The following is a 25,787-nucleotide window of genomic DNA, read 5'->3' on the forward strand; positions in this document are numbered from 1 at the left end:
ATTATGGATTACTTGTATAAAATTCTAATAATATCTAATATATTTCAAATCATCCTTACAGATTCCACTCAAATGATATAATTACGAGCATGCATTGAAAGTAAATTATGGCTGTGAAGAAGGAACACTTCTAAATGTAAAGCATGCTACTGATAGAAGTTTCTGGGTTGGTGAATTGTATCTACTATTTAGGACTGGCTAGACAAATGGCCAAGACTATCTTGTTGTTAATAGAAAAAAGGTTAAGAATTTATTGTCCATGTGGACAGGTTGACTTTATTTTGGTCACAAGCTAACATAACTTCAGCTAGCTTTCACAGATGAAGATCTTGGCTCAGGAAAAATGTACTTCATTTTATATATTTATTCATACAGAGAGAGAGAGAGAGAGAGAGAGAGAGAGAGAGCAAAAAAAAGTACACACATTCTAAGAAACGAAAAAACTATGTTAAAATTGTAATGCTCAACATATACTGATAACAAAAGATGAATACAAGTCATGTGTACACATTTTTTTGGCATCCCAGTATAAGAAGTCGGACAATTAAGTTCATGAACTCATCCCAGAAAAAGTGCTACATACCTCATTGCTAAATGTCACTATGGTCACCTTCGAAGTACTCCCCTTGGGAAGCTGTGCACCAATGCCAGTACCTAGTCCACCCTTCAAAGCAATTTTGGAACTCTTTTTCTGGAACAGCTATCAGAGTGTCTTCATATTACCCTTGAGGTCTTGAATGTCATCAAAATGTCTCCCTTTCAATATTTCCTTTATCTTTGGGTAAAGAAAGAAGTCACTGGGGGGCCAGATGAGTAGGGAGGGTGTTCCAATATTATTTGTTTACTGGATAAAAACTCCCTCATAAACAGTGCCATGTGAGCTGGTACATTGCTGTGATGCAAGAGCCATGAATCGTTGGTGAAAAGTTCAGGTTGTCTAACTTTTTCACGCAGCCTTTTCAGCACTTCCAAATAGTCAGCTTGGTTACCTGTTTGTCTAGTTGGTACAAATTCATAATGATAATCCTTCTGATATCAAACAAGGTTAGCAACATCATTTGAACAAGTCGGCAAACTTAATTGTCAGACCCCGTGTGTGTGTGTGTGTGTGTGTGTATGTGTGTGTGTGTGATCTAAATAAAAATAAAAACGTATTACATCTTGACAGTGAATGATGCATCTATGTTTACCTAGGGTAAACATCACACTATTTAGGTAAATCTTCATTCCTTCTTCTCCTTTCACATGCTTAACATTTCTTTCTTGATTGAATGAACCATAGTGGAAACCATGGTGGAAAACCCAAAACAATAAGATCATAATCTAGTATTTCTTATTATGTTATCTTTCAGTTAAGTTATCATATGTGTGCTTTGTATGTATAATAACACAAATGTTTTAGAATATTTCTTTCTTTCCTTATATGACCTCTAGAGTTTAAAAGTTATACTCAGGGTATTTAATATCTCTGTAAATTGTATGAACTTTCAAAGTACGTTAATTTAGAAGGAGCCAGTAAGCTGAAGGGAAAGCAGAATTCTTTTTTACCAATATAAATGTATTTTATTGTAGACAGTTCTAAAAATTGTTTTCTATTAAATAGCTAGTTCTTTCTGGAGAATATCAGTTTGCATCATTAGACACAAGGATTTTCAAATGTTCTATTAAAATATTCATGATATGTAAAATGCAGATGGTAATATAGTCTCGTCACATATACAAAAATGACATTTTTACTCTAATTATTCAGTAAGAAATAACTCTGTTACAAGACAAAGAATATATGTTTAGATACAAACTATTTTCCATGCTTTAAACATTAGAGGTGTAAAGGGAATAGATATCTTTTAAACTCTTACCCATTTATATTCTCCTTTCACATTTAGCTCCCTCGTTTCCATGGCCTTAGTGTTAAGTGTGACAGTGTTTTAACCAAGCTGCCTCAGTCATTCAGGCATGTTATCAGTTCTGCAAGACAGATGCTAAATAACATGTCTAAATTGAAATCTCCGATGACTCTCTGGAGACAAGTTGATAGCAAGAATCACACTTGGGCACTTAAATCTGTGGCCTTTTTCTGTACTTAACTGCATGGAGAGATCAGCTTTTGAGTAAAGTTTTTAGCCTTCAGGTGTCAAGATTTCTTTTGTATCATTTGATTATTGTGCCTCATTTTGTTAGGAAAGACTATCAATCTTCTTCTTCTTCTTTTTTTTCTACATGGAGAATTTAATGAACCACTAATGTCTAGTACTTTAACCAAAATAATTGAAAAAGAAATGGTGTAGCCCAGCCATTCATTGCTTTGCCGGCTATTGTAGAGTGTAGAGACTACATTTTGAAATAGAATCTCAGATCCAAGAGTATTCCAGTTCAGTTATACACTTGAAATGAAGTAACCATAATTTCCTCAGCAATCTTTGGGACTTTCTCCTGTCATAGAGCATTGCAAAACCATTAAACCATTTCTGAATCACGTTGCTGGGTGCTAGCCTGAAAGAAGTCTAGTGTCTGCGGAGCTGTTAGGATGACAGCTGAGAACAAATAAGCATTGACATGTAAATCGGGAGGCGTTTCCACAGTTCCTTTGGATTTAAAACAAGGACTTTGTGTGCCCTGTGAGGTCCCTCTTACCTCCACAAGTGGCTGCATTCTCAGATAAGATGATATGTCCACAATGTTTGTTGAATTAATGCATACACGTGCTGGGTTATAGAGGTGTGGGAAGGATTAAATACCTTATGCTTCGGGTGTCTGTGGAGGAATGGCTAGACAGATTAACAGTCAGCTTGCAAATGTCTCTGTGTAGCTTGTCAATGGGAAATCATTTATGGCTTTTAAATAGATGAAGATATGATTTAATTAGTCTATTAGAATATTCATTGTGCAGTCAGCAGACGAGTGATCTAGAACAGGCAAAGCTGGAGGCAAAAAGAGCAAATAAAGCACAGACAATGAGACTTTCCTACAAAAATTTAAAACCTTTAAATGTTAAATAAATAAAAATGGAAAGCAGAGATGGCGAGGAGATCATTTGCGGTTAAATGCAATCAACAGTTAATACATTTCACTATAAAAGCATCATACAAATTGATGTTAATTTGGAAGAGACATGAACATACATTCACAAATGTGTGCATATGGCATTTATATTAAAATGAGAAAATGTTCATCCTCATTCGTTAAATTGGGAGAATAGTCAGGTGCTATTGACTGAATTTGTGTCTCCCCAAATGTCACATGCTGAAGCCCTAACTCCCAACATGATGGTATTTGGAGGTGAGCCTTGGGAGGTAATTAGGAGTATGAGGTGACCCCATGAGAGTGGGGCCTCCGTGATGAAATCAGTTTCCTTATACTAACCCTTACAGCAGCCCAAACAGACTAAGACACAAAGACCTGTTCTTTTGCTTAATTAACAAATAACTTTATCAGGAATCATGACATATTAAGATTATCTCATATGCGGGATTCTGTCTGAAGGAAATAATATAAAATGTGAAAAATGTATTATGCCTGAGATGTTTATAATAATGTAATTACAAAATCCAAAGAAAATTGGAAATAATGTAAATTCCAAATATAATTGCAAACTGTCAGTGAAATACTGCCTAGCCCCAAAAAATGAAATGTTGATATCAGTAGCAACATTAAAACCTATGATGCGAAGTGAAAAAAGTACACGAAATAGAAAGGACATAAATATGTAAAAATATGGTATTTGCATATGTTTTTGGACAGTCTAAAAGGGAAAGCACATTATTAATAGGTGCTAGAATTATAAGTGGTTTAACAAGATTCCCCTCTATTCTGCAGTTTATTATTTATATACCGTAAGTAGATTATTTGCATCTTTGTAGTCTGAAGCCTGTCTCAGCGTAGCCTCTAGCACTCCTTATTCCATCAGCCATGCACCCTAGATATTTATTTCCTCTTCAGCTTTTGGCCAACATCCAGTCCTTTAATGCAGTGATGGAGTCCTGTCCTTCCGAGGAGAAGGTCAAGTCTCTTTCCTACTCCGCACTACCTCTGTGATTTCTGCCAGGTGATTGCGCAGCTCTAAGCTCTGATTTCCTTGTCTGTAAGATCATTTCCTGTGGGTTCTGTTGAGATGGATGATGTTTGTAAGACAAGGAACACAATATCAGCAGATGTTCTTATTATTTTTGATGCCACCCTAACTTCAGGCCTTTGTCATCTCATGCTTGGACACTGTGTCAAGTCCATTTTGGTCATCTTGTTTCCGGTCTCCTGATGGCAGGCCATCCAGTTAGATCTCAGTGGACTAATCTTCCTAAAATAGGTCCCCCACATCACTTGGAAGTTTTCTCTGCCACTCACTGCTACCTGTAGGGCCTGACTTTTAAGGACTCTGCAGGATGTCTATATATATTGAATATTTATATACATAAATATTCATATACAGTTCTTGTTATCTTCTCTGGCTGTTACTGGCAAAAACACTGCTATCATAATGTGTTATTGTATCATTAAATTGTTACATTGTTGCAGCTTCTTATAATAGCTGCCTGGTCCTATGAGCTCACTTCTGTCAGTGCTGGGGGGCTGCAACTGTCATTACAACCAGATTTGCTTGTTAATATCGTGCAGACAACGTCCTGGTCACTTGGTGACCTTGGGTATTGCAATATTTCTGACGTAGTAAAGCAATTACAGTTGGCACCTGGGGCACACACTGAATTACAATCCTTCTTGCTCAGAAGTCTAGGCTGAAAGCAACATATCTGCGGGCCCTGGGCCAGCATTCAGGTGCATGTGTGGCTCAGAGACTAGACTTACCAGGGGCCTCACCACAGTGCTTTCCTGAATCCAAATTTCAGGTTGAAACTGATGAAAATAGGAAAGGAATGTCTTTGCATTTCATTGTTTCAATCTTAATGAGTTGGCTAAATGGACCAATTAGAATAACACAATGTACATCTCCCACTTGAAGTAAAAGTCTATTTTTTTAGCAGCTTCAGATATGCTGAAAAAAGGAAGCTTTCGGACTGTATGATAAAGAATTTTCGAAAGCCTTAAATTCCTTTCTACTAATTATTATTAGTCTTGTGACAATATGACAGAGACTGTGATCTAAGTCCTAAATCCATTACAGCACATTCAATAAAGTACTCTGTCATCTGTATTCACTTCAAAGTACATTCAATATCTTGGTTCCCAAGTGCATTAGATTTTATTAAAAGCTTTCTGCTGCAGCATCCATTCTTCCTAATTGGTTTATGGGTAGCCCCCACCATTCAGGCAAATCCTAATTGCATTTTCCCACAAATCTAATTTGATTTATGGTTCCTTATTTGCTCTATATTATTTATAATAAATCGGGGTAAAATTCTTAAGACATTAAATAAAATTTACAGTAGTTCTAAAAACATGGGACTTACCTAGGATTCTTAACAGTATTTTCACTTGTTTTTAAATTGTTTAGTTAAAGTTACATCTTTCTGTGTATTTCCAGTGATAATATCTTTATTACCATTCCAGAGGTCAATTATATTTACTAAAATTTTCTAGTACAGACTTTTAGAATTACTTGGAATGTTGGAATGCATTATGGGTAAAATAAAAAAATAGTATGCCCTCCTGTAAGGTTTAAGTGGATACATAGGCTTTTCAGATAGAAACAAAATACTACCTAGAAACAAAGTGATGGTGTCTGTGTGCAGTTTGGTAACGCCTCTGCTGCACCAACACGTCTAACCTGTTAGGTGTAAGGAATGCCTAACAATTCATGAAAAGCCTCTGGGCTTCTTAGAAATGTGTTTGTTCTTGAAAAGTTTGGGTCATTCAAAGTTTGATTTTAGAATCGGCAAGATCAGTATATTTAGAATAAGAGAGAAAAGGAAAACGAGATACTGAATTTAAGATACTACAAAGAGAAGGGATAAAGATGGGGAACGTCAAGCGAATTTTAGGTCCATTAAACAAATGGGAGGCCTGCTGTCCACATCATCAATAATAATTTAGCATCTAGAAAATCTCAGAAGCATGGTTAGCAGATGATGAGCAGATACAAGGTCTAAATGATGGTTGTAGCTGAATTTACTAAATGAGGTATTGGGTCTTTCATCTCTACTAGAACAGTCAAAGGGCCCCCCAACACCAACAGTGTCCGTGAAGACCCCATGGGGGCAGCCTGGTTTTCCGCCCCAGCCAGCAGTAATGACAGACTCTTCCCCCTTCCCGCTGGGGTGTCGTCAAAGCATGCCTTAGAGAGAGTCAGGATTTTCACACTGCCCGGCAGTAATGAGGCCACCCCATCTCTGTGTGGGGAGCACCCTTCCCTCTCAGGGAGGTGTCAGTGGAGGCCAAGTGGTGCTGGAGCCCTACCTTCACCCAGTATTGAGGAGGGCTCCCTCCACTGGGGTCAGCAGAGGCCAGGCGGGGTACCGGGACTTCTGCACCAACCTGGCAGTGACGAGGTGGCTCCCTCCTCCAAGACTCTGCCAGAGACATGTCAGATAAACCAGATGAAACAGGAGGTTTAAGATCAAGTCTCCAAATAAATACACCAACATCCACGTTTCAACAGAAAATCAGTTGTCACACCAAGATCAGGAAGACCTCCTCAAAGCAAATGGAAGAAGACAATCAATGCATGCTGCCCCCTCCCCAGTCGCGGCAACCACCGCTCTACTCTGTTTCTATGAGTCTTTTTTATTTTTATTTTTTTTAGATTCCACCATAAGAGAGATCATTCTGTATTTGTCTTTTTGTCTGACTTATGTCACTTAGCATAATGCCCTCACGGTCCATCCATGCAGATGGCAGGATTTCCTCCTTTTTTATGGCTGAGTAATATTCCACTGTATAGATACCACATATTCTTTACCCAAAAAAGTTAATTAAAAAAAACTAAAAAAAACATAAAATGACATACCTTCTGAGCAGTCACCAGTACTCTACAATTGCAATTCTTACACACATGCACACACACACACACACACGCATGCACAATTGCACTTTAACTTTCTGTAAATATGTATGCATGCTAGTTTAACTTGGCTTAGTATTCTCTTTATGTTCTCCCACTTTTGGGGGGTATTAAAATGGTGACACCATGGCATATGGTAATCTTTTTTTTTTTAATATAACTTCTTCGCAAAATAAAAAGTTGTCAATTCTTTATCAATTCCCAAAAATGTGATTCAAGATTTTCTGGTCCATGAATTGGGAAAATCACAGCTCTCCATTTCCTATTATACTGATGAACCTGAGAATGTTCTCTATTGTATGTAGAATCTAGCTCCGAGCTCTGCATAAAATAGTTGTCGGACGCACACAGTTATTTAACAACTGCATGAACTGGGCTGAAAATGATGGCTAATAATTCTAATGCCAGAACAAATTTCACATCTTCAATAAGTAAGAAGAAATCATGCTTCCCCCTGCCCAGGGTCACCTTGATTACTTATGTGATTGTATACTGGGCATGTGCTATGTAGTGACCAAAATTCAGATTTTCATAACTGCCTTTGTGTTACCTCACTCTTCAACTGTGCTCCAGCATTTAATCATCTTAATGAGATATTTCTTAATATCCCACTTATTTCCTAATATTAGCCTTTATCTGTCCATTAGATAAAATGTATTTGTCATTATCTAATGTACTTACTGGGGGTACCAAAGAAATGTATAGAAGTGTACACTTTGGTCAACATTGCTCAAGCAGTAGTTGGCCGTAATCAGAAGTGTCTGTATGCTGATGGTAACCCATTTTGAGTACCTCTTGTAATTGCAGATGTCAAATGTGACTTGCATTCATCTTTTTTTATCTGTATATATTATTACAATTTTAATATAGTTTCCTTTCTTAAAATGTGTGTACATTTTTGGGGCACCCTCTGGATTATATTTTATATATTTCTTTGTTAAAATTAAAGTTTTCACATAAATATTAAAAATTAACATAATTTAAAATATTAAGATATTACATAAATTATTAGCTATCTTGTCCATATTAAGAATTAACAAAATAATCATGGTTTTATTAAACTACTAAGTGACTAGCATTTTCTTTTTTTTCAAATATGGGGAAAGATAATCATGTTTAGACTATACGTAAAGAACAATACAGTGAACTATAATTTTCTAAATAGTTCACTAATCACTTTGAGTCTTGAAACCTAATGAATTAGTTTATATGTAAATAATGCACATTTAAAAGGTGTACTCAATGTGAATAACTCAATATGAAATATTTCTTCTTTAATAAATATATCAATTTGAGGAATGAAAGATTCTCATGTAATCTATTTTAGTTACTTTCTCATAAATTCATATTATCAAATATATGCTATACACACACATAGTAGATCAGCATTTTTTCTTTTTTAACCTCTCATTTATTACCAGTAAATTTTATGTCACGTTTTATAGGGTCTTTTTGTTACTGTTTATAACATGAGAATATATCCTGCAATGTGATGTATATAGAAAGATATAAAGGAGAGATTTTAAATTTATTACTTCAGGATTCCACAAAATAAATCAGACCTGAGATTAGAATTAGTAATTATTAGGAAGCTTAAGTTTTAATACTCTGAACATAGATACATTTATTAAAATATTTTTTAAACAAAAGTTCAGGCTTCCCTTCCTTATAAAATATTTTAAGTGATATTTTCTAATAATACTTCCAAAGTAGCTTGAAATAAAGTATTAATGGTGACCATAAAATAATTTTCTTCTCCATATGTTTGTATTAGTGAGATTCCTGCTGTCCGTTATTAGTAAATTGGTCTTTATCATCCAGAATATTTTATACAAACTGAAAATTAAAAAAACAAAAACACAGAAATGACTCTTTCCTCTGTGTATTTTTCAGTGTGTTTTAAAATCTGATTCCTATTTTTATTTTCTTTGAAGGTGAGAGGTCCTCCAGCTGCAGGAGCATTTAAAGAAAGACCAACCAAGCCCACAGCATTTCGAAAATTTTACGAGCGAGGAGACTTCCCAATTGCCCTTGAGCATGACTCGAAAGGAAACAAAATAGCGTGGAAGGTAAGTCAGGGCACAGCTGGGAGAGCCAGCTGCACTTTCCGAAGTGACATCTCCCAATGCCAAACTAACTTGGCTGATAAATAAATAAACAGGAGTGAATTCGCAGCAAATGGAAGATGGTGGGTAAGCTCTTAGAGAAATCCTCCCCGTGTCAGCTGTCCACCTTGACTAACAATTAAATTATAGCCTGCAAAAAAGAAAATGACAGAGTTGCTTTGCCTTAGAGAATTGTCTGGTGCCCAATTCATCTCTATTTTTATGAGAACCTGGCAGCCCAGCCTGTTTCAGGCAGTCCATCAAATGATGGAACTGGTGGCTAGATACAGAGAGCAATAGCCATTTATCTCCCCCAAATTTCACCTTCCTGCAGGACACTTCCAAATGGAAGCTTTAATTACCTAAATGGATAGGTCAAGATTGTCTGCTCCCTGGAAATGCAGAGTGGAATACAAAAGAGGGCCGGTTCCCAGTGCTGTGCTCTCCTTTCCGTGTGCAGCACGTGTCAGCCGGAGCCGTGGCTGTCATACGTGCCCTGTTAGAGGCTGACCTCCACTGCTGAAACCATTACAGCACCGACATTTTCCTGACAAAAGGTTAATTGGCTTCAAAATAAATGTATCGCCTAATGACTCCATTCTAATGTGGCTGTGTTTCTTTCTAAAAGGCTCACTGATGTTATTTGTAAAAACTTGCCAATCTCTTAACTGGAGAAGGCTGTTACATTTAATTTGAAAAATGAATGCTGATCTCTAACCAGCTTCGCTATTTAATTATTTTTGTCATCAACGACTTGGCTTTGGGTGATATTTATCAGCTAAAAGGGTTTCTCAGCCTTAAAACAGAAAAGCGGTTGCATATGTGTATCGCATCAGGTTAAGGAACATAAAAGGTTTTTGCCAAATATTTAAAGTAAGCAATTGACCCATTTAACTAAGAAGTCCTATCGTAGTGTCTAAAGGTGAACGTAGGAATTGTAACTAGTAACAAATGAATTTATGTTAAAAAGTAAAATGATCAAACTGAAGAATTCATCAAACTGTCTTAGAAAGATTAATTAAAATTAACTTCTTCCTTCCTGTCTCTATGGAAAAACAAAAAATTGTTTGCATTGTTTCTATGTCCTTAAATGTTTTCATATAATTATGAAACATTTACAAATCTTGAACAGACATCTGATAGACAGTTATTGAACTTAGAAATAATACAGATTATTTGGCAACAGAAATCTGAAGGTTTCCTTGTTATTTAATTTTATCATAATTTTTTAGGAGGATGAGAACATTGTCGTAATGCTTTTCATTGTCTCTATTACAGTGTGAAATTTCTCATGTGAAAATGTGCATGTAATGAGAAAAAATTCATAGGAAGTGTGATTCATTTAGATATTTTAGTCTTAACATAAGTACCCATTTCCATAACTTTACTGCGATTTTGGGGTTTGTTTATATTTTATTAATTTTGTGGATATTGTGTTTGTGTACTGGTTCACACAAGATAACACAGTGGAGGTTCCTAAAAACCTGATTCCTTTGAGTAAAAGAATTTGCCATGTTTCTTTATAAAAAGTGAGTGGATTTGGTCTTTTAAGTAAGTATAGCACATAAAAAAATCATATCAATTAAAAGAATTTATAGATTTTTTGACCTGTTCAAATACTCTTATCAGTACCTTTTAGAAATGTCAAGAGACTAGAAAAAATTCGTCTCGAAAAATAATAGGATATATGATGAATCATTTTGCATTATCTTTGCTAATCCAGCAGTCAGAAGGGATATAAACTGCTTTTCTTTTTTATAGCTATATTAATTCTCTTAAGCTACTATTGACTATTGTACTGATCCAGCCATCTACAAAGTCAGAATAAAGAGGAAGCAATTTATTTGCTGCCACTGGTAGGATAACAGCGTACATTTAAAGAAACATCCCACTACCCATGAGACTTCTCTTTTAAAGCTGTGCCAACCACACTTCAATTTACTTCTATCATATTGAAAATAAAACATTAAAATTGTTAAGCATAGTCTCCATATTTACATTTAGTCCTCGGCACGCTCCCTGTGGGGCGGTCTGGCACTTGGTAGGAACACAGGGCATCTTCGGGAGGCAGTTCCTAAAAAAAGGGGCCTGGAATATTGAAGGAAGCAGGGCTTCTCCCCCCACAGAACAAACCAAACCAACCAAGCCGAGCCCCTGCGCTGCACGTCCCTGCGTGTGGACAGTGTGGTCACGCAAATCTGATCTCCACGTCATAGCTCTCCCCTCGTGGAAGGGGAAGCCGTGGTCCCCTTTCCACACTCCTCGTGGATGCCAAGGGAGTGCGTGAGTGCCCGACGCAGTGTGCACGGCTCCGTGGTCAGAGTCCACGTCTTTGATCAGAATTACAGGCGGCCTGTGGCTCTGCCCAGGGGTCACTGCGCTGAGCCAAGGCTGTCCCAGCATCTCAGGCTCATCTCTGTGTGTGAAGTTGCTGGTGGCGGATCCCCATCCCGAACCTCAAATATCCCTTCTCGTTTTTCATTAGCCGGCCCCATCACCGTCATATCAGAAAGCACCGCACGGGCTTGAAATAGCAAAGGCACTCTGCAGGGGTATCTTACAGGTGACCTGGTAAAGTCAGAACATAGACGTAAGACTTAGAGATAGGAAAATGCCTTGCGTGTTTAGGTTTCTCACCCCACGTCTTGACCTGACCTCATAGTTGAGTGCACATGGAAATGGCCGTTTGTACCGTAGGCCGCATAGAAGGGCCGAGCGAATGGCGTGATCTGTGCAGGTTGGTCCATTCCTGGTGGTGTCTCTACAGATCAGAGCCGCGTCTAACACATCTCTCTACCCTGGTGGAAACGCCCCACATCTGCCCTAACATATCACTACCGGCCATATGTGACCATTAAGCGCTTGAAATGTGCCTAGTGGGACTGAGGAGCTAAAATTTTAATTTTAATTTAAATAGCCACATGGTTACCATATTAGACAGTGCTGCTCTAGACTAAGGTAATGGCAGCCAAAAAAAAAAAAAAAAAAAAGCCCAGTCACTATTAAAATGAACAAATAGGACTGACGTGTGCATTTTTGTCACGGCCGTCTATGCTTGTCATACATTCCTTTGGTAATTATGAAAAAAGAAGTTTTGCGAAATATTTGTAGTGAAATTTTCTATATACTTACCACCGGTAAGTGAATTATCTGTAAAAGATGAATGGATCTGACCTGAAATATGAAATCAGCCAGTTAAGTTCTGGCATACTTTTTCTTTTTTAAATATACATTTTCTAAATTTAGCCAAAGAATTCTTGATTAGCAATGGTGAAAGACATGATAAAGTATAATTATTACTTTACAATTTTTAATCTGCCCCTTTTTCTGAATTTTTTTTTTTTTTTTGACTACCAACATTCACAAAAAATGACTTCTGTTGCTGATAACTTCAATATCCAGAGTACAGGCAACAGAAGTGACAGACAGCTACCATTCTGGATGTGCTACAAGGCAGATTATCAGCAGGAACAATAGACATTTAAACATTTGTGTTTGCGTTTCCACATCTTCAATTTCCTGTACTTCTATAATAGGAATCCTACCCCTGACAAGGAAAGTGCTGGGGGGAGGGGTCGGGCTCTGTCTGAAAGTCTGCCCTGGGGGCATTCCGGAGGGAGAAGAAATGTTATACAAATATGTATATGAGCTATGCCGCCTGTTGTCTCCACCTCCGCTGCTTAGAAGAAAGTAGAAGGTGGTCCTTCAGTGGAGAGGAGTTATAAACTGCACTAAAACCACACATTAAAGATGAGTCATCGGGGAATATGAAATTATCTAGGAGTTTGCATTGCTTTTCTGTAAACTATTCTCTCTCTTCTGCTTCCAGGCATCCTCCCCTCCCCCCACCCCGTACCCTCCAATCAGTTTAAAACAGCCTTCAGTTCTTTGTTTCTTCCTCCCCTCCCTCTACCTCCTGTACCTTTCCCCTCCTCCTCTCCATCCTCTGGTCCTTCATCTTCCTCCTTTCCATCCTCTCTCCTCCCCTCATTCCTTTTCCTCTTTTTGTTTGTTGCTTCTGGCAATCCACGTTTCCCCCTCTAGCTTTCCTAGGGTCCATTCTGGAAAAGGAGCCAGGAGCCCATTCTAGTTCTGTATTTTAAGTACTATCTGAAGTCATTGGAGTAGTCACCCCAATGAACTTGAAATAATAATTGTTACTTATGCAATTAAAGAGGAACACAAATGTGACTCATAGGAATACTGTGAAATTCACTATTTTGTTATGAACGCCCATTCTGAGCCGTTGTTTTAAAATAGTATATGGGAATACATTTTAAAATAACCACTTCAATGCAGACTTTAGGAGAAAGAGTTGGAGAAAATTGTCATAGTCACGTTGGATTTTTTTAAATAACTAGATGGAATTATAAACCATTCAGTGGTTTAGAGATGAAAACAGCTGCAATTACACTAAATTATTTGACTTTATAGGCATTTTGATGTAGTAGATATTGATAGAAATCACCTTTCTCCATCTGTCCGTGATCCCATGCTACGTGACAGAATGTGATATGCACTAAGAGAGTCTTATTTTCCACTAAATTTCTAATGAACATGCATGAGGATGTCCCAGATATTAAAGAGGTCTGGATAAGAAATAGAGGCCCTATAACTGTCTAGCCAAGTCAGGATATAATACAGACCCTGTTACAAGTGCAACTACAGTCGCAAATCTTCACATCATCTCAAAAAGGGAAAAGCTCAAAATGGACTTGGACTTTGTCTCAAATTCCCCTCGCTTAGCACCTTATAACCCCTCACCTGGCAATGTTGTAGTGACCATTGTTCAAAGTAGCCTAGCTGCCAGGGACATTTCTGCATTCTTGTGTGTGTGTGTGTTTTGTTTTTTAATTCTTTAGTTGATATGTAAGTGATTTTTAGTAGTCAGTTATATTGAAATAAAATTAATAAAGCTGTAACACACAGGCAGATACTTGAGAATGGACTTCAGAGAGCCTGTCTTCATTGCCAAAATATATCTTTCATTGTTGGGCGTGTATACAGTTTCACCATTAAGCATACATCCCCTGAGGTTAAGGTATTATATAGTTACTTGTTGATTAAAACTAAGATCACAAGGCTTTGTTGTTCTATTAAATAGTGATTTCATAAATTCCTATTAGGAAACTAAAAGCACACTTTTATATTTTTTAACCAATGAGTTCTACAAACGTATCCATGTATATATTAAAATTTATACCCCACTTTATTAAAACAAGATTTCAAGTTGTTTTACAGATAACTATAAAAAGACAGAGTTAGAATATAATAAGAAAAATGAAAACCAGATAGGGACCTACAATGGAGCCAATATCAAGGTTAATAAAAATGGTGTAGCTTGACGTCTTCTAAGGCACGGATGTTTGTCTGTATTTCTAGTTTGTTCATTCACTTATCCCAGTGCCTAGAGCAGTATGTGCACAGAGTAGGTGCCCAGTGATATGTGTTGAATGGATGTTAGCATACTAGAGCTGGTTGTCTATAACTTTTACTTCTGTAGACACTTTTACTGACCATATCGCTCACTCTTTAGGCCTTATTTTCCTTCTCTGTAAGTGATTATTATATACAGATGATTGGTATGTCTCTTTTTAATTGGAAGTTCTAAGAAATTTTGTTTCACAATTACTATATTTGAGATGTTTATGAGATACTTCCAAGAACAAATATTGATCAGAAAGTAGCCATAGAGACCAAGTTTTCTAGTAACGAAATGGGAAGATTAGCACCAGCGAATTAATTTGAATTCACAGTCCAGAGTTATGCACAGTAGTTTTGGTGGGTTGAACTGATATCATGAAAACACTCCTTATATTATACATGACTTTACTAATTTTTTACATTCCTTAAGTTTCAAAATGACAAGTTCATTTTTCTTTCTAAATGACTAAAAATACATGTCTAACTGTAACATCCAAGTAAAGAAAATGCTGTGCATAAATTAATTGGATGCTTAAGTTAGTTTTTAAAATGTCTACTGAAGGTGGCTGGACAGCACCTTCCATTCTGTGTCGCCCATGAGTTGCTAATACTCGTGTATGGCGTCAAGTCAGAATTTCTTCCCTGGGATGTTCTCCTTTATTTCAGTTCTTTTCCATGTTTAGCAACATTGGTATCGTGAACTATAAAAACTCTGTCAGAGTGATTTTTTCACTGACATAACTGATAATCTCCTACTAGGAAAAACAGTTACTGAATATAAGTATTATTAAATGTGCACTGATTTTCTTACAATTAAAATCAGCCCCAAACCATGAAAGCTCATTATCTGTAAATACTGTTGCATTTTCAAGTAAGTCACTCTGTGTGAGACCCCTGATCTGTTAGCCCTCAGTACGTTGTTCTGAAAATTCCATACATTTGATTAATAATTTAGTCCTTTGGTGCTTTCAATTTCTTAATATAGCAGTGTCTTAAGGATTCAGAACGTTAATCCATTACCACCACCACCCCCCCACACACACACACACACACCACCCAGGTAAATCTGATACTGATTTTTGAAATCTTGTAGGCAAATTTATTTAAGAGTTGAATAATTTGTTTCACATGAAGAAGCATGGATGTTCTCTTGGAATTGTCCTGGCCTTCTGCTTCTTTCGATAACTGCCAAAGCTTGAGTTTGGATAACAGGCCTTAGTGGAATTTGTAAGGCAAATTTTACCAGAGAAGTGACAATTTACCTGATTTTTGTACAAAAGAGTTGCCACACATCCACTGTTAATTCCTCTGTGATTAATTAATAGGCAGAGCTTATTCTTGAAGTCTTGGAAAAAATAGTCCTCTGGCACTTAATGTGCTGTTCAGTGTTTTTAGAGGCGGGGCTGCATACACGATTCATTCCATTCTTTTATTTGATGTGAATTGCTATGTCTCCAAAGTGTACAGCATGACAATACAACCACGGATCGGAAATAACTCTAATTTAAATTGGTGAGATGACCTCTGAAAGCTAGATGGAAGATTTTCTGCTGAATAGACTGGTGCTCCCTGCTGCCTGTGTAATTTATGTGAGAAATTAGTGCAAATGGTTCACTTTTATGGAGCAGGGCTGCTTGTAGCAAGCCTGCAGAAACAATTTCCCCCCAAACCTCCATCTGTTCTTCAAACTAGGGCATATGCCATCTCATCGAGCTTGAAAGTCAACTGATTTATAACTCCTGGAAAGTGCATAGATTGAAAAGAAAGGTCGACCTCCACTATGTGACGTGATTTGGTAGGCTTCGGCTAAAGACAATTCCCATTCCCAGGGGCCCAAGGGAAACAAGCAATGTTGTAAGTTTCCAATCCCCGTAGACTGACAGATAGAAGAAAAACAAATCACTCCTTTTTACATTAAATGACCCCCGCCGTTGAAATGCGGGAGCTGTCTTGGTAGTGTTAGGGTGTCACAGCTAAGACACCGTATTGTCACTTACTAATCTGTGAAGAAGTGGGATTGCAGTTCCCTCCCAACAACAAATGTTGCCATTTCAGGAGTATCAGTACTCTAATCTTTACACTGAAAAATATCTGTTGCTGCTTGTCAGAAAGTTCCATTTGGGGACACAAATCGGACATGGGTGAGTTCTCTGTATCGGCCGAGAGTGAATCTCCACCTCTGTTCCAATTAGTGATTCAACAAATGGTTCACTCTCTTATCACTTGGCACACATCCCGCTTCTTTATTGAAGCACTTTTGAGATCAAAAGTTCTTTGACAAATTACAAATGAAATCAGATTGACGTTATGATCATAGAAAAACAATATTTGTTTGATGTTTTTATTTAGAGGTGAAGTGTCTCTTTACAAGTGAGCCCTTCGAGATACTTAGTGAATTTTCAACCCCCTGCAGTTGCATTCAAGTTTCTCCTTTTCTTTCAAGAAAAAACTAAATAAAATGTTAATGAATAATCATATCGATTTTGCTCAGTATTTGAGGCAACACGTTTAGGATGTTATATTTTACTTTTTTTCAAAAAGAAGGTTATCCTGACCTTGAAAGTTTTATGGAAAATTAATACTGGTAGGATGATTAGTTGAATTCATGTAAAAAATATAAAGTTTAATCCTTATTATTAAGTGTTTATTCTTAATGTTACATATATGTGTATATATATGTATATATATATATGTGTTTACTTTATAAAATGATAAAATATTGAAAAGTCAAAGAAATAAATCATCATTCCACCATTCACTGAATGGAATTGTTAACATTTTTAAAGTATTTCCATCTTACTTTTCTTTTTGCATAGTTGAGAACATAGTGCAGACACTGCTTTTTTAAAAATTTGTCATTATATGATATATAAAAATGGTATGCACTTATTCTTAGATTTTCTGATTTTTTTTTCAGTTTTAGAGTAATAGATGATTATTGTAGAAAATTTGGAAAATGGATGAAATTTATACAGAAGACAACATTCATCCTGCAATAACAACTTTTAGTATAGCATTGATGTTTAGTTCAGTCTTTCTTCTACATATATATTTTTTACGTTATTGAAATTATATTTCATCTGATGGTTTTTAAGGAACTCAAAGGAACATTCAAGGACCTAATTAGGCGAGGAGACTAATAATGGACATAACTGCTACAGGAATATTAATAATTGATAGTTTTTTCCAGTTTAACAACAGCAATGACAAAAAAGACAACCATAGTTTAATATGCATTTTAAGGTTTCCAGTGTCCATTCCTCAAGGACTTTGGGAAAGACATGCCAGTACGTGTCTCTGTATGGCTTTCTTCAGCAAAGGCACACGTTCTTATGCTACAGTGCCTGCCAACCACAGAAGTGGACTTGTTAGTGTGAACATGTTAATATATTTATGGAGAGTAGCAACAGACATTAAGAAAAAGATTTATTAACTATGAAACATAGTTCTTGATAGTGGGAAAAGCATAAAAATGGACAAAGACCATTGACAGAATCATTATAAAACCAATATCTGCCCCCAATCTAAGACATATCACTTACAACAAAAAATCCTACAGAATTTCAAAGATTGTGTTCCAGTCTGAATAAGGGAAAAATCCATAAAACTTTCAAGTCATGAATTTCCATTTCTTGAGTTCTTATTTAGATTCATCTCTCTCTGTTCATGTGTATTGTTAAGCAATTTTATAAAGAACAGGTACATGGATTGAATATTTCTGAATTCTTGAATATCTTGAAAATATATTTTTTCAACTTTCATATATCAAACAGGATTTGATCCAAATTAACATGCTTAAATTGCAACTGTTCCCCTACAAATCTCTGAAAAATGAAACATCATTGTATTCTGCCATATGGTTGCTGAGAAATTAAGACCAGTCTAATTTTTATTTCTTTGATCTGTTTTTGTTTGCTTGCTTCCTTATTTTGACAGTCTGCGTAATTGCACTATTTTTGTATAATTAAAAGTAGCTATGTATATTTTTTCTTTTCACTGATTGTTTGATGTAGTGAGCTTATTCTGTCTACTACTTGAAACTTTTTCTCAAATGAGGAAAGTTTTTTTCTGTACTGTCAGAGGTTATTACTTTTGTCACAATTTTTCTACATTCTTTCTTAGAACAAGTGAAATATGTAGACTGTAAACACATTTTAGTCTATCATTTCTATCATTGTCTCTCTCAATACTTTTATCTCTATTCATATTTTTTTAAAGACAATTTCATTTCTCTCTTTTTTTTTTTTTTTTCCCTTTCTTCCTCATCCCCTCCCCAACTCCGGTTCAAGCCGTTGTTTCTCAGTCTAGTTGTGTAGAACACAGCTCCCTGGCCCATGCTGGTGTTATGAGCCTTGCGCTCTCCCCGCGCCCCTCCCGTCCCCCCCCCCAGGCAGTCTGTCTTCAGTCAGCCACTCACAGCAGCTCACAGCAGTTTACACCAACCTCTGGCTGCTCACTGCAGCCCAGCTCCAGGGAGAGCTGTTGTTCACAATCTTAGCTGTAGAGGGCGCAGCTCACTGGCCCATGTGGGAATCAAACCAGTGACCTCAGTGTTAGGAGCACAGCGCTCCAACCACCTGAGCCATCTGGCTGGCCCTGGTCATTTAAAAAAACAAACAAACAAAAAACTTCTAGTGGAGCTTTTTTATGTTTTCTATTTCTTTAATATCAATTTGTTTATTACTGTCTCAAGTTCAAATTTTACTTCCACTGCTACTATACTTAGCCTTGCAAATCTTTACATTGCTCATTTCTTCACTCACATCTTCATACACATTGACTTAAAAATTATTGTACAAGCAAGTTTACCATAGAAAATGTTCTGATTTATTCATCTGTATTTTATAACTTAGATAAAGAAAAAAATAATAATAATCCCACAACCCTGAGATAGCCTCTATTAATTAGTTAGTGTTAACTTTTCAGACCCTTTTTTCTCTGCATATATAAATCTGTGTATGTATGCAAATTTAAAAAAAATTTTACTCATACTTCATAACATTTTTCAGTTGATTACAAGTTATAATCATCTTTCCCTGTCAATGAATATGGACTTTAAAAGTAATTTGAGAGTCTCTAGAGTGTTCCATATTTTAACCAGTTCCCTATTGTTGGATATTAATGTTTTTCTTCAAATTTTGCTATTATAAGCAATACTATGATCAATATATTGTATATTTTATATATGTTATGCCTTACAAACATGTCTGATTATTCCCTACAGCTAAAATCTCATTTTATTTTTGCCTCAACCTATTCTTACCATACACACTTCTTTTATAAAGCTTGGCTTCTTGAATCCTTGAGCGGGCTCATTTCTAAAACTCACTGATTTCTGCAGTTGTGCATTTAAAGAGTCTTTCTCACTGTCAGGTCTGTAAGATGATGTTCCATTTCCTCTTTTGTGCAAGATGTTTATAAAACCCATATATGACTATTGATTTCTGGTTTTACCTCAGTCTAGAACTGGTGTTTGCCAAGACACAGAGCCTGTGGTTGTGCAAGACCTCACTCTTTGCTTGGGGACAGGTGAACTCTCCTTGTCAGCTGTGCTTAGGCAGACTGCCCAGCTCCCAGTGTCTACTATGAACAAGCTTCACCAGGTCCTGTTCTGTTGGCCTAACAAAGGATCTTCTGTGACTTCTGACACTAGGGTAGATGTAGTTGGCGAAAACCCACAACCCCTAAAATGCACACGGACCCAGCTCTGTTTTCCTCCCGGCAGCATTTTGCTTGTGGCGCACATTACCTTACCAGATGCAATGCAGTGTGTTACCAGGGGTCTCTGTTCCACCTTCCTGTTCAGCTATTTTCTAAGAGTTGGCTGTGAATGGAGGTAGGAGTGATATTGATGGAAATGAGAATGGAAGTCAATAGCAGTTTGTTTTTTAAAAAAGCAACTACTTCACAGTAGCAGGATGGTGGCCTAGTCTGCTACGCCTCCCTCTGAGTTAGTTAGACCTTATGTTTCTGACCAGGTGGCAGAAGGTAGAGGAGGGATGCAAGAGCCACCCACTAAATTTTGGATGGGTGCCTCTAGTTGCAAAGCATGAGTTGAACATGACGTGGTTTTCCATCCAGTTCCACTGGCCTTGTTAACCGGAAAAAATCCTTTTCTTTCTGCCTGTGCATTCATTGTTATACCTGGTTTTCAGTTGCATTATAGTTTTCCTCCTTTTCTGTATCTTCATAGGTAATTTTGTGGCAAATTGGGAGACACCATCAGAGACTCTTGTCCCGTACTGTGTAAAACAGCTGAATCCAATTTAGTTTTGTCCATTATTAGACTATATTCCATTACAGAGAGTAATGTCATCTCATCCACACCTAGGCAACAGTGACTCATCTGTTCACATAATGGGTCATACACAGTGGTCGGCCCTAGAGCCTGGAAAGGGCTCGAGTCTTAAGAAGCTTATTGACCAGAATAGGTCACTATTCAGAGAAGAGACTAAAAAGCGTCCAAAGAGTACATGTCAAGTTCTAAAATAAATTGCTTCCTCTTGCATAGACCATAATTTTTTCATCCTTTCTTCTGTGTGTGTTAAATGTTTGCAGCTTTAATGATCTGGTTCAAATCATTTCTGTAGACAATTTTTTTAAATTGAGAGATTCTATAAAATTTTTACCAGTTCATAAATTTGTATATTATTTTAGTGCATGCAGTTTGTTGATAATGTTTTATTTCCCTACTTTAGTCTGCTTATTATTGAATAAACAAGTAGTGACTTTTACCTTTAAAATGGCTGTGAGGTGATCAATCCACATAATTATATCTATGTGTCGTGGCAATCCCAGATATCAGTGAGACATCACTGACTCCAAAATTCAGCTCTTTATTTTGTAACATATACTATTATTCATGTTTTTTACCTTGGTGTAAATTTAAAGATTTGAAGACTCCTGGAGTCCCTATTAAATACAAACTGGCCTTCCTCACTGTAGACTTCATAACTCTTAGCGTCTTTTCTTTTTTCCTATCTCTTTAATTCACTGCATTTCATTCTAGGTGATTTCCTCAAATCTGTCTTCCAATTTAATAATATGTTTTTTTCAGTTAGGTTTAATCTACTGTCCAACCTGTGTGTTGAAAATTGTTTTAAATTCAGTTTCAGTAAATATCAATTCCAGAATTTATTGTGTTTCTTTAAAAGGTCTACCTACAAATATTCTGTTTCATAATGTCTTCTTGCTTTATGGTTTCTCTTACTGTCTTTATCAGGTTATACCATATATATACATACACACATATATATATATACATACATATATATGTGTGTATATATATATGTATACACACACACACACACACACACATATATATATATATATATTTTTTTTTTTTTTTTTTTTTTTTTTTCCTTTTAAAGTTTCTTTCACATTCATCTACTATCTGCAGTAGTTCCGGAGATGTGAGTTTGTATCTGCCATCTTTCTCTTATCCGCTGTTTTGTTTCCTCATGTGCTTTAAGGTATTTCAACTGGGAGCTTCCGTTTTGTGGGATGTACTTTCCTTGGGAATCACTCATGCCCTGGGATGTGGAGCCATCCCTGTGCTGTGCTCTCAAGTGTGTCTTTCCATGGGCACAGATTCTGAACTCATTTTTATGTGATTTAGGCTTCAGCTTTCTTCACCCAGCTACTGCTAACTACTTGAGATTTAAGTTTCCTCATCATTTCTGGGAACTTGATATTTGCCTTTCTTACTTTTGAGAATGGCTATGTATTTTTGTAACTTTACCTCCAGCATTAATAGCTTTTTTGATCATATTGACCAGAGTCTTTCTATTGGGTGTTTTCTCAATTAGCTTAATATCTTGGCTTAGGTATAGAAAAAAGAACCATCTTGAGATGACATTCTTTTTCCATTGTAGGACCAATTCTAAACTTTTCCCATGTAAAAAGAGTTAGTGAAATAAAATATTCTTTGTATTTCTCATGGAAGTTCTTTTATTTAAACAACTGTAGTCAACTGATGTGTATTGCATGATTTGTGTGTGTTTGTGTGTGTGTGTAATCATCTATTAAATCTCTTTTGAAGACAGTAAAATTTGGGTTTGGAAAAATCACAAGGAAAAGACAAAGATTTTGTGCCAACTCCGTTTTCATTTTTTTATATAATGTATGTGTGTACATGTGTATGCATGTGTATACACACATCTTGTTCCTGTTTCAGCACTGGAATTAAGGTTTCAATTTTCATTCTGTAAAATTTTACCAGCAAATTAAGGTGGTTGGGTGATCCTAAAAAGACTTTATCTTCTCATTGTTAAAATCTGGTAACAGTGACTGTCTTGAGAAGCATCAATCCGTCAATTGAAAAACATCTTTTAAATACTTTCCATTTGCATTAAGCTGTAAAAATAATTACTAAAAATCATTAAGTATTTTTTAAAATCAACAAAATACTAAGATCTGACTGAGGAAAATTTAGTGTTTTTTTTAAAATCGCCCTTCAAAGAAAGAATCACTTTAGATTTATTAATTTATATTTTCGAACAGTTGCTTGGGTAATGATGTATTTGTCTATGCACAAAAGAGATCACTCTGTTACATACATTTTTCTTTTTTCTTTATATATTTTTAAATGCAATATAAGTGCTAGTGTATTAGCCTGGCAATATTAAAACCACAAGTCAAAAAATACAAAAGTTAAGATTTTTATAATTCTATTTGGGAATCTCTAGCTTACTCTGCCTGTATGGGTTATAATTTTAACACTTCATTATTGTAACTTATTACATTTAATAAACTAACAATTGGGACTAGCTTCAAATCTCATGCAGCAATTTAGCAGATGGTTCATTTCATGAAGAAGAAATGTAGACTCTCATGATGTGACTGTACCGTTGGGGAAATGGAAGGCAGGGTGAAAGACAAACAGGTTGGTAATTGCAATAGTGCCAGTAATATTTTGTCTGGTCAATAACACTAGAAGTTAGGTCAGTTTTCAGAATTAATGAGCTTTATGTCACGAATACATCCTCTATGGAATATACCAGTATCGTAGAAAACTTTTTTCAGTAAGAAGTTTTGCATGTTACTAATGTAAAACATCACTATTTGGCTTCTTAAACAATCACCTTTGTTTTTCTCATCATTTGCTGTCTTGTGCTTTAGACCTCAGAAACCTTTGCATGTGTGGATTTCCAAACATGCCATTTTGTTTCTTGCCTCATAAAGTTAACACATGGTTTGGCATCCTTCTCCGGGAAAACCAGCACCCCTAGTTTTCTGGTGTACTGGTTTTCCCAAAGAGAGAGGTACTGAAAACACTCGACTATCTCTTGGTCTCAATGCTGAGTAAGGTAGAAATCAGTTTTCATGTGTCCCTTTGTGATGGTGGACTGGGGCAGGCCATTATTTAGCTTTCACCTACTATAGCCTCTAAGGTATCATGAATAAATATTTTAAAGCTGATCATTCAAATAATTCATTAACATATTACACATTTTACCTATTTTGTTTCTTTAATCCAATAACAGTTTGAATTCCATCTACTCTGGAACCAAGAGTGAGGATGGTTATCTTAGACATATTTTAAGTTTTATTTTCAAGCCTCATAGATCTTTGGATAGCTGTTTATTTTTCTGTTTCCTTAGCAAATGTAGTTTTCAGTCCTTTAGAACCTATATGGGATCAGCTCACTGACTATTTTTATTGCTAATACATAGATTTGTTTATTTAAGTTCTACTCATCTCATCACATTGAAATTGTATTCTTATGCATATGTTGTTTTTAATTGTGTGCCATCTATTTGATGTCCATGCAACTTAGTAAGAAGCATCTATTTATTCCTTATTTACCTGAATACTACTATGTGTCAGGTACTGTTCTAGACTCGGGAAATACGGCAATGAATAAAGCAGACAAATTCTCTGTCTTTATAGAGCGGAGCTTCCATTATAGTGGGAAGAAAATAAACAACCAACCCAGTGAACATGGAGACTGTTAAATGGTTATATTACAAAGAACAGAAAGGTGATAGAGGCAATCACGGAAGTATAGGGTACAGTTTTCTGGGTTAGTCAGGGCAGACTCCAGTAATAATAACGTATTTAATCAGTGGCTATTTGGTAAAATTATCTAAATTCTTTTTATAAATAAGAGTCCCTACTTGATGCCTTTCACTTTTTAAAATGTTGTATATCAGAAGGAAAAAAGTGTTAAAGAGAAAATAACAATGTAAACAACCTAATAAATTGTACGCTTTCAGGACCTATTCATTACCAAAAATCAGTGTCAAAGTTATAACCCAACAGTAATGAATTAACAAATTATGTTTTAATTAAGTTCTTATTCTACTTAAAGACTAATTAAGGGATCATGAATGGCTGTGTTTTATATATTTTAATATAAATATTTTAAGAGCATATGCAAATATATATTTCCTTTGTGGAAAGTACTTTTTACATTTTAAATATAAGGAAGCCTAAATAACCAAGCAAATCCATTTTTTCATGTCCTTTTTCTCTTTTCTTTTGAAAATAAAGTCACTACTAGTAGGAAGATTTAGAGAAACAAACAAGAAATGATGAGACACACATGAGCAGACACATCTGGGTACAGAAATGTCATATTGCTATTGTCTTTACAAGGGTCACAGATACGAGCTTTCAATTCAGGCCAAGTCTGGCCTACAGGGAAGATTGATTTATAGGCTTTTGGAGACATGACCTGATGAATTCACAGCATAATAAGCTTTTTTTTTTTTTTCACATAAATGTATCAAGGTATCTTCAGTGACAGTTACATAATATAATGTTATATCTCAGAAATTCATAGAATTTAAATAAAGGAAATGAAAGTGAGTATGAAGCACAGGCACTCTTCATTTGTTTGTTCTAAGCATTCTTTCATCCATCACACACCGGATGGGTGTAGTTTATTAGGTGCAGTGGAAGTCATTGGTGATGGAAGTCTTTGCACAGTGTGTACAATTAGTCATAAGTGCAATGAAATAAAAAGTAACTTAAAACAATGCAAAATTACCTGTGTTTTTCGAAACCATAAATCTAAACCCCTGTCCCACTGTGAGCCATAAAATTATAGAGAAAACATGCTTGAGAAATAAATTAGATATCAAGATTATTATATCAAGAATCTAAATTTCATATAATTAATATACATATTTTTCTAATGTATTTTGCTTTATAAAGTTATTTTGTCCCCATGAAAATGTTCATCTGTTTCTTAATGTAAAACTGATGACCTCATCTATTATTGCAAAAATGTAACAATAAACTTCCTCAAAATTTAAACAAACAAAAACTGATGAGAGTTTTATAGCAGATGGCATGTAAAT

The 25,787-nt window shown here is 35.9% G+C and overlaps 1 protein-coding gene across 2 annotated transcripts in view; it reads left to right on the forward strand.

Moving 5' to 3' along the window:
• Positions 1-25,787, forward strand: part of PACRG (parkin coregulated) — a 451,953-nt gene that overhangs the window by 43,339 nt on the left and 382,827 nt on the right. For both annotated transcript variants that reach the window (XM_074333794.1, XM_019749820.2), the window contains exon 2: positions 8,887-9,021. In XM_074333794.1, coding sequence (XP_074189895.1) covers positions 8,887-9,021 — 135 coding nt within the window. The remainder of the gene's footprint in view (positions 1-8,886; positions 9,022-25,787) is intronic.

Source organism: Rhinolophus sinicus, linkage group LG05 (genome assembly GCF_036562045.2).
Source record: "Rhinolophus sinicus isolate RSC01 linkage group LG05, ASM3656204v1, whole genome shotgun sequence".
NCBI classification, from domain to species: Eukaryota; Metazoa; Chordata; class Mammalia; order Chiroptera; family Rhinolophidae; genus Rhinolophus; species Rhinolophus sinicus.